Here is a 10,481-nt window from a genome sequence, read left to right on the forward strand (position 1 = left end):
GGGCCACTGTCAGGTCAGAATATAGATTCGGTTGAATCTTTTTAATATTTTAAAATTTTAAATGAGTTGGTTACTTAACATAAATGATATCAGAGCTCCGACTGAAAAATGATGGACAATACGGAAGCAGAATAAAAAATTTATCATTATGAAATGTTAAGATATTAAGAAGTGAAAAATGCCTCCTTAAAGATAAATGAGTATAAAATATATTTTAATAATATATTAAATAATTTTTTGATCAACTTATGTTTTATAAATAGGGTTGTAATTCAGGACGAGCGAGCCTAGTTTCGAGTCAGGTGTAATTCGAGTCGAGATTAGTCGAGCCGGATGTAATTCGAGCCGAGATTAGTCGAGCCGGGTGTAATTCGAGCCGAGCCGACTCGTTTAACTAAACGAGTCTAAACATTTAATTGAACTCGACTCGTTTAATTTAACGAGTCGAGTCGAGCCGGCTCATTTAATTTCATGCTTAATCGAGACTAAACCTCTACCTGAATTCATCTCGTTTAATTTCACGAGTCGAACCGACTCAAATAACTAAACGAGCGGGAACCTCTACTCGAACTCGGCTTCAAGCCGAGTCGAGCCCACTTAGATGAGTTCGAACTCCCAACTCGAAATACAGCTCTTTTACAAATATACCCCTAGTGTATCATGATATAAAATATACAAGTTGTATTTGTATTTTAACATTTAGTGACTGCAGTATAAAATATCAAAATCTCCTTGACTGAGCTGACTGCTAAGTGCAGTTCATAAAGCAAAAAACTGACAAAATGTTCAATATGTGTGCTTTGTTTGCTTACCATCTAGTCAAATAAAGAGTAAAATTATTCGAGAATTGACCCATATATTGGCTTAGCACAATAAATTTGACAAATGCATCGCACTATCATTTCGAGAAAATGGAGCATCAACAACTGCATTATTGATGAATTAAACGGAAAACACGAAATGTGAGTCATGTTTTTTACTCGAAAATCTTAAAACCCAGTTATTTATTGCTCAACATGTGTGTGCATATCATGTGTTTTTCACGTTGGCGAGTGAATTAACGCAAGGATGAAAAATCAAAATACCTTTGGGAAGATTTGCTCAAAATATCTATCGGCGGGAAAATCGTCCAAAATATCCACTGAATACGTATTACCATCATGCGTATTCTATTTTTTTTAAAAATAGAATACGCATATATACCATGCGTACTCGGTGGGTATTTTGAGCAGTTTCTCCGCCGATGGGTATTTTGGGCACTTGAACCTGGAAAGTGGTGTATTTTGGGCATTCTTTCTTAACACAACTACTTTTCACAATTTTAAAGAATTTTTCTAACATTATTTATGGTAAGAAAAAAGATTTAATAAAATTTCAAAATAAAAATAGTGATATATTTTAAGGTACGTGACAAACTTGATAAAAAAGTTGTCAGTTCACTAATTCAAAATCTATTGAAATAATGAATATTTAAGATTGTAAATAGAAAAATTATCAAAAATATTAATTTTTTAAAGTTTTTTTTACGATTTTACTACATTGTAAAAATATTGACAAAAATAATATGCAATCAAAATAAACTTGATATGTAACTAATTGTATCGAATTTTTTTTGGTTGCAGTCGAGATTGCATATAATTGCAGAAACGTGTTAATATTGCATGTAGTTGTATCGAGTTACAGAAAAACCGTTTTTTGTAATAAAATTGAAAAAACGTATTCAGCTTATAAAAAATTATTTTTTTTCAAAATTTATACTTAAAATAATTTTATGTTTATGATAACATAATTATTTAATCAATTTTTTTTTGTAAAAGTAAATTATATTATATCAAAATACTAAATTTAATAAAAAGATATTTTTAAGTATCACAAATTTAAAAAATGAATAAGTGATGATTCGAAAAAATTTAAATAAAATTTAGTCCAAACCTAATTAATAAAATTTTAATCGAATTAAACCCGAATTAAATTAAATTCAATTCAACCCCAATGATCTCCAAATATATCCTATTTTAAAAGCAGATCCAATCCAGTTATCCCAATGACCCCAGATCTGGTGATAATTCAACTAAAAACAATTTTTGGAACTATTTTGCCAACTACAATATTTTCTTCTCGAAAGAACTTCTTAAAGGTAAATAATATTCTTAAAATAGGCAGTAGACTAGTACTCTTAAAATACTACTTATAGACTAGTACTCTTAAAATAGGGAGTAGTTGATAAAGGTGCGGGTCTGAAATTGAAAAAAATAGTATCATATTATTATTTGCGTAAAACTAAAATTCATAATCCATCCAAAATACAGATCTAAATATAATATATAAAATGTTGTTAAAATATGTAGTTAAAAAAATCGAAGTTAAGTGTAATTCTAAAATTTTACCGTATAGTTCTAGCTATGCATGCATCTAATTATTTACTTATATAATTAACTTACTAATACGATAATTTTAAAGTAAACCAAATAAAAATTGAAGGAAAAATTTACAATAAAAAATCAAATTATATATGATTTCGCTTATTAATAAAAAATATATGCTTATTATTAATAAAGTAAACCAAATAAAAATTGAATTTTTTTTTACAAAGAATAACCAAATTATGCATTTTTAGCGGGTTTTCCCTGTAAATCATGTCAAAAGAACAGTAGTTCAGTTGGTGTAAGATGCACTTAACTGTCAAATATTTATGAAGTGTGTAGACATATAAACTCTGCAGTTGCATGCAAACGATCCATTTGAAGCTAACAATCTTTTATTAGCAACTGAAAAATGGATGAGATTAGTCTGTTTCCAACAAGTACAAGCATTCGATATAGCAGAAAAAAGAGTGCTGTTGGAAGTTTAAGGGCTACTAGTTCATCATTATGGAGGGACAAAGGAATGGACATTTTTTCAAAATCAGTGAAGGATGAAGATGATGAAGAAGCTCTCAAATGGGCTTCTCTTGAGAAGCTTCCGACGTTCGATAGATTAAAGAAAGGCCTGTTGTTTGGATCACAAGGGGTTGGTTTTAATGAAGTTGATATTGATAATCTTGGGTATGATGATAGGAGGAAACTAATTGACAGGCTTGTTAAGGTTGCTGAAGAAGATAATGAGAAGTTCCTGTTGAAGCTCAAGAATCGAATTGACGCGTAAATAAACTTATTTTTGTGTTCTTGTGTTTAAATTTTAGAGTTCATGATGTATATTTTGTGTTAAGTAACCAGTCGCACTAAAACAGTAAGGTAGTAGAGGAAGGTCCGAACAGGATCTTATACTCTTAAACATTTTGCACTACAATTATAAAGCCTAAACCAATTTTGTTGATCATGGCAGAGTTGGGATTGATTTGCCTACAATTGAAGTTAGATTTGAGCATTTAAACATTGAAGCACAAGTTCATGTAGGGAGCAGGGCTTTGCCTTCTTTTGTGAACTTCAATATTGGTCTTATTGAGGTAAGCATTTATTTTTATTGTCTTCTATTCTTATTTTTGTTGATGAGATGTTATAATTCTTTTGCTGGTCCTCAGGGTTTGTTAAATAATCTCAAAATACTTCCAAGCAGAAAGAAGCAACTGAATATTCTTCAAGATGTTAATGGTGTCCTCAAGCCTGGCAGGTGACTAGCAATTTCTACTTTTCGATTACTTGGAAAGTAGATTGAGTATTGATAATTGTTATCCAAAATCTAAGTGAATCCACACACATCATTCCTTTTTTTTTTGTATTTCTTGCGATTTCTGCAGAATGACGTTGCTTTTAGGTCCTCCGAGTTCTGGGAAGACTACATTGTTGCTTGCTTTGGCTGGGAAGCTTGAATCCTCCTTAAAGGTTTAACTCATATTAGTTGTTGATCTTTATTCTTTTATTTCAGCAGTTTTTTTCACTATTGTTCTTCTGATGCTAGGTCTCCGGAAGGGTGACTTACAATGGACATGACATGAAAGAGTTTGTGCCCCAGAGAACAGCTGCTTATATTAGCCAATATGATTTACATATAGGAGAAATGACTGTGAAAGAAACCTTGGCTTTTTCTGCAAGATGCCAGGGGGTTGGATCGCGCTATGGTACTATTCCCATTTACCATTCTTCTGCAGCTTATCTACTGTGAATTTTTATGTTAAATTCTATAAACTTTTGTTCATTGTTCAATCACAGAAATGTTGATGGAGCTATCAAGACGAGAAAAAGAAGCAAATATTAAGCCTGATCCTGATATCGACATCTTCATGAAGGTTTAAGATTGTCTTGTCTTGTGGTTAAAGTTTAATTATTTTGTTCTAAATATCTTTGATGTGAAAAGAAAGTGTCATTCTTTTCATAACTTTCTCCTGTTTCCTAATATTTCTAGGTTTCGATAAAAGATAATACAGACTGCAGTTCTTTATTATGCAGTAAATTTAGTCCTAGAGTGATATCTGAAGTGCAGAAAACTACAACATATATGTAAACAATTATCCTCCAACTTAAATGCAAATGAACTTTCACTGATTTGAATAGGTGTTCCTGCATGATTATTCTAAGTAGTTATTTGAACTTCACCATATAGAAGCAATCCATCTTAATTAAGAAAGTCATCTGCATTTACAAACTCATATTATAGATTAAGGACCTAAGATAAAATCTTGCTTCCCTCTAAATGAATAATGTAGACGATACACATGTCATCTGCATTTACAAATTCATTTCAGATTAAGACATGATCAATGTATTCATCATCTTTCTGTTGTTCAGGCAGCAGCAACAGTTGGCCAAGAGGCTAGTGTGGTCACAGATTATGTCTTAAAGGTACAAAGTTTAATTTATAGCCTTCATATTCATATTACGACAAGGTAACATATGAATGCATTAACTTGATCCTTCGATTTGAGTGCAGATTTTAGGACTTGATATCTGTGCAGATACATTGGTTGGTGATAACATGATTCGAGGTATATCTGGAGGACAGCGCAAGCGTGTTACAACAGGTTAAAGAATCTATATTAGCTAGGATATATCAAATAAATGTGTTATTCATATGTTAATTACTTTGTTGAATACTAACCAATTTTCGGATCAATTAAAGGTGAGATGCTAGTTGGACCATCAAGGGCTCTTTTTATGGATGAGATATCTACTGGTTTGGACAGTTCAACAACTTTTCAGATAGTCAATTCACTAAAGCACAGTGTCCACATTCTGCAAGGAACTGCTCTAATCTCTCTTCTGCAGCCTGCCCCTGAAACTTATGATCTGTTTGACGAAATCATTCTCCTTACGGATGGACAGATAGTATATCAGGGTCCTCGGGAACATGTTCTTGCGTTTTTTGAATCAATGGGTTTCAAATGTCCTGAAAGAAAAGGCGTCGCAGACTTTTTGCAAGAGGTAAGCTGTCTACATTTGTTCCGTCATTTAGAAAATTTGAAGAAAAATATGTGTCTTAAACATTTAATTAACATTCTGGGGAGTGCTGTTCTCTTGTGCAGGTGACATCAAAAAAGGACCAGAAACAGTACTGGCTACACAAAGACGCGCCTTACAGATTTGTTACAGCCAAAGAATTTTCCGAGGCTTTCCAGTCATTCCATGTTGGAATCCAAGTGGGAGATGCTCTTGCAACCCCGTTTGACAAGAGCAAAAACCATCCAGCTGCATTGACAACTGAAAAATACGGTGTTAACAAAAAGGAGCTTGTGAAAGCTTTGACTGCAAGAGAGATTTTGTTAATCAAGAGAAACGCGTTTGTTTACTTATTCAGATTGTTCCAAGTGAGTTTGCAGTAGACAAACAGTGCACATTAATATGCAGTATATGCTTATGTTAAGTCTTGGTCCACTGTCTATGTTACAACTAATAATCATCTTCTGTCATTTTCAGCTTAGTGCAATGGCTATGATTTACATGACAGTGTTCTTAAGAACAGAATTAGACCACGACACTATTATCGATGGAGGATTATACATGGGAGCTCTATTTTTTGCTGTGATGATGATTGTTTTAAATGGAATGGCTGAGCTAACCGTGGTAATAGGCAAGCTTCCGGTCTTTTACAAGCAAAGGGACCTTCTATTTTTTCCTTCGTGGTCTTATGCTCTTCCATCATGGATTGTCAAGATTCCCATAACATTGCTAGAAGTTGGATTCTGGGTAGCCATCAGTTACTATGTTATTGGATTTGATCCAAATGTTGGGAGGTAAACTTACAGTTACAAATGTACTCGTTCCTTTGAGAAACCTTATCTTTTGATTTTGGCAGCGTGATAAAGAGAATTATTCTTACTGCAGATTCATTAAACACTTCATTGTACTTGTACTCATGGGTCAGGTAGCTTCTGCATTGTTCCAGACTACAGGGGCTGTTGGTAGAAACATGGTTCTTGCCAACACATTCGGGGGATTTGTATTTCTTATAATTTTAGTTCTAGGCGGATTTATGCTAGCACGAGGTACCTAATATCAACTAGTACCAAGTTTTAAACAAATATCGACACATGCCAATGCTGCTTCTAATTTGAAAAAGTACTACAGGCGACATAGGAGACTGGTGGATATGGGCTTACTATTTGTCACCTGTCATGTATGCAATGAATGCAATCACAGTAAATGAATTTCTGGGGCATCAGTGGAGCCATGTAAGTTTTATTACTCTCAAGTGTTCAATTTGTACTTGATTAATATAGGCTGACATTTTTTTTATATCATATTCATGTCATAGTTAACTGCCAATGGTACTGAGACGCTAGGAGTTACTGTCTTGAAGTCTAAGGGGTTCTTCCCTCATACACGCTGGTACTGGATAGGGATCGGAGCACTGTTTATAACCATTCTTTTTCTCAATCTAGCCTACACGCTTGCACTTGATATTCTTAACCGTGAGTAGCAATAACATTTCCAATTTTAGGCAAAAGTAATACAAGATGAATTGGTAATATGATACTTTTGCTTTAAACTCTGCAGCGCTGGGAAAAGTCCGTGCTATAGTTCCAGAGGCGGGGAATACTGAGCAAACTGAAGAAGGTGCTGAGTTATCAGAATCCGCCAATCAGAACAAGAAAAAAGGAATGATTCTTCCATTCGAACCATATTCCCTTACTTTTGATGATATCAAATATTCTGTTGACATGCCAAAGGTGATTACTTTGCATACTGGTGTTTAGATGTGTTTATTTTAGTGTTGTAGTGCACTCGATATACAATGGCCTAAAATTTGATATGACTTAATGAAGGAAATGAAAGAGCAAGGGATTGGTGAAGATAAATTGTTGCTTCTGAAGGGAGTAACTGGAGCATTTAGACCAGGTGTTCTCACTGCTCTAATGGGCGTCAGCGGTGCTGGTAAAACAACTCTAATGGATGTGTTGGCGGGGAGAAAAACTGGTGGATATATAAAGGGAGACATTACAGTTTCAGGGTACCCAAAAAAGCAGGAAACGTTTGCTCGGATATCAGGATACTGTGAGCAGAATGACATCCATTCGCCTCATGTAACTATCTACGAGTCCTTACTGTACTCAGCCTGGCTACGGTTGCCTGCAGAAGTTGATTCTGCAAAAAGGAAGGTTAGTATATCTTGAGTTATTCTTATACTCGTGAATGATTTGTTTAAAACTATGGCAGTTCCTTACTCAACCAATGATTTTGTCAGAGTATACTTTGGTCTAATGACAATGTTTGTTGATAACTGTTTTCGGATTCCACATTTCCATCTAAGAAACATGTGACAATCAGAAATAAAAATGTCTGTTTTGCGAGTCTTCTGACTAGTGGATATCGATAGATTTAATACAAGTGTGCAGCAAGATAACATCTCTCTAATGTTTTTGATCATGTTTGCAGATGTTTGTAGATGAAGTCCTTGAATTGGTTGAGCTGAATTTGTTGAAGGAGGCACTTGTTGGGTTGCCCGGTGTAGATGGTCTCTCCACTGAGCAGCGCAAAAGACTAACAATTGCAGTTGAGCTGGTGGCAAACCCCTCCATCATATTCATGGATGAACCAACCTCAGGATTAGATGCAAGAGCCGCTGCAATTGTGATGAGAACTGTTAGAAATACTGTGGATACCGGAAGAACAGTTGTCTGCACCATCCATCAACCTAGCATTGACATATTTGAAGCATTTGATGAGGTAAAAAATAAACATAAATTTATCAAAATAGCTAGTTCATAAACTTGAACTAACAGCTTCAAAACACGGGTTGCAGCTTTTCCTTATGAAACGAGGAGGACAGGAGATATATGTCGGACCACTGGGACAACGCTCTTGTGAACTGATCAGTTACTTCGAGGTGAGATGTGAAGAACAAGCGATATAACTATAGTACTACATTTTTACAAATTCTCAGAATTATTAAATGAAGTTCTAAATGCAAACTATATTTCCATGAAGTCTTTTGAAGGAGTAAGTAAAATCAAAGATGGATATAATCCAGCAACCTGGATGTTGGAAATTACAAGCCCTGCTCAAGAAATGGCCCTGGGGATTGATTTCACAGAAATGTACAGAAATTCTGATTTGTACAGGTAGGCTAAATTAGCAACATGTGATTGCAGTCTGCAGATATCATTGGCACACTAATTTCTTGTTCTTCGATAAATACTGAATTAATGTTTTGTACTTTAGGTTCTTAAACATCTAATAGAACTGTTCTAACAACATTTACATAATGCAGGAGAAACAAAGAACTTATAAATGCCTTAAGTACACCTTGTCCTGGTTCTAAGGATCTCTATTTTCCAACTCAATTCTCGCAACCATTCTTCACTCAATGTGTGGCTTGCCTCTGGAAACAACGATGCTCTTACTGGCGAAACACATCTTACACTGCAGTAAGATTTATCTTTGCAGCAGCCATAGCCACGATTTTCGGGTCAATATTCTGGGACCTTGGTACACAAACGTAAGTTAAAACAACCGGTTTCATATAGTTCAATTATTTAAAATGTGTGGTCCATCTCGATATCATTACCAATGGCTTATGTGATACAGGGAGAAACGCCAAGATCTTAGTAATGCAATGGGTTCTATGTATGCCGCCTGTCTTTTCCTAGGGATTGAGAATGCCATGGCAGTCCAACCAGTAGTGGCTGTAGAAAGAACAGTATTCTACAGAGAAAGGGCAGCTGGAATGTATTCAGCACTGCCATATGCGGTTGGACAGGTAGTCTTAAATTCATGAACTCGCGATCAATATTCTTGTTAAAAAGCATAAGATCCTGGGGAAGTGTTAAATAACATAAGATCCTGTTAGGACATTCCCCTGACACCTTAAAGTTTTAGATGAACCAGTTACTTAACAATTCCTTAATTTGCAGGTTCTGGTGGAAGTACCATACATAATGGCACAAGCTGGAATTTATGGCCTCATTGTTTATTCTATGATCGGGTTCAAATGGACATTAGTGAAATTCCTTTGGTATGTGTACTTCATGTTCTTCACATTCCTATACTTCACATTTTACGGCATGCTGTCAGTGGCTGTGACTCCAAATGCCGATATTGCTTCTATTGTTGCTGCTGCATTCTATGCACTATGGAACCTCTTTTCAGGATTCATAATACCGCGGCCTGTAAGTTCACAACTCATTATTTTTAACACAGTACCGGATAATTTTTAACAGAGTACGATATTTCATTGAACTCATTATTTTTTAACGCAGAATCAAATAATTGTTAACAGATACGATATTTCATTGAACTCATTATTTTTAACACAGTATCGATCTTTTTTTTAATATCAGAGTATGCCTGTGTGGTGGAGATGGTATTCTTGGGCATGTCCACTGGCTTTCACCCTGTACGGTTTGATTGCATCTCAATTCGGGGACATTGATGACAAGATCCTTCGCGATACAAACACGACTGTAAAGGATTACATCGAGGACTACTTTGGCTTCGAACATAAAAATGTCTGGGTAGCTGCAACTGCAGTTGCTGGATTTGCACTTCTTTTTGCAGTTTCCTTTGCATTAGGTATAAGGGCATTGAACTTCCAAAAAAGGTAAAATGCTTGCTACAAGCAGTACCAGTAACCGGAACAGAACCTCAAGGTGTTAGAGAAAGACCCCAATAGAATCATATTTTAACACTTTGTAACACAACACATGCTCAAATTGCAGTTGTAGGATGTTATAAACCGGAGATAAAGGAAATTAAAACTTATCAGATTTGCAGGTAAATTGTATTTACAGTATTGTATATTCAAACAATATACTTGATGGTGACTATTTTTACGATAAAGTTTCATCAATCAGTTTATGTATAACTTGATCAGCTTCTCTGAGTACATGCATGTAACCCTTACTGTTATAAGTTATAACAGAATCCATCGGTCTTCACTTGTAAGTTGTAAGCAAAGATTTTTAGAAGTAAGTTTGATTTTCTGGGGCGGGGTTTAGGCTGGTGCAAACAGTACTAGCTACCTACTGAGCCGAGTCGAGTTTTGACATAAACGAGCTGAGCTTTTATTTTTTTCCTGACGAGCCGAGTCGAGCCGAGCTTCTTTACCGA

The 10,481-nt window shown here is 35.1% G+C and overlaps 1 protein-coding gene across 1 annotated transcript; it reads left to right on the forward strand.

The window, feature by feature from the left end:
• Positions 1 to 2,705: 2,705 nt before the first annotated feature.
• On the forward strand, positions 2,706 to 10,241 carry LOC141717507 (pleiotropic drug resistance protein 1-like). The gene is made up of 23 exons (XM_074519621.1): positions 2,706 to 3,140; positions 3,325 to 3,445; positions 3,521 to 3,609; positions 3,737 to 3,821; positions 3,898 to 4,057; positions 4,149 to 4,225; positions 4,725 to 4,778; positions 4,867 to 4,957; positions 5,056 to 5,357; positions 5,459 to 5,740; positions 5,850 to 6,166; positions 6,258 to 6,418; positions 6,501 to 6,604; positions 6,688 to 6,844; positions 6,930 to 7,102; positions 7,199 to 7,531; positions 7,809 to 8,099; positions 8,176 to 8,259; positions 8,361 to 8,494; positions 8,644 to 8,871; positions 8,961 to 9,132; positions 9,287 to 9,541; positions 9,713 to 10,241. Exons 1-23 carry the CDS (start codon positions 2,776 to 2,778, stop codon positions 9,974 to 9,976), a joined length of 4,299 nt encoding a protein of 1,432 aa, XP_074375722.1. The 5' UTR covers positions 2,706 to 2,775; the 3' UTR covers positions 9,977 to 10,241.
• Positions 10,242 to 10,481: the final 240 nt, after the last annotated feature.

Source organism: Apium graveolens, chromosome 4 (genome assembly GCF_009905375.1).
Source record: "Apium graveolens cultivar Ventura chromosome 4, ASM990537v1, whole genome shotgun sequence".
Classification (NCBI taxonomy): Eukaryota; Viridiplantae; Streptophyta; class Magnoliopsida; order Apiales; family Apiaceae; genus Apium; species Apium graveolens.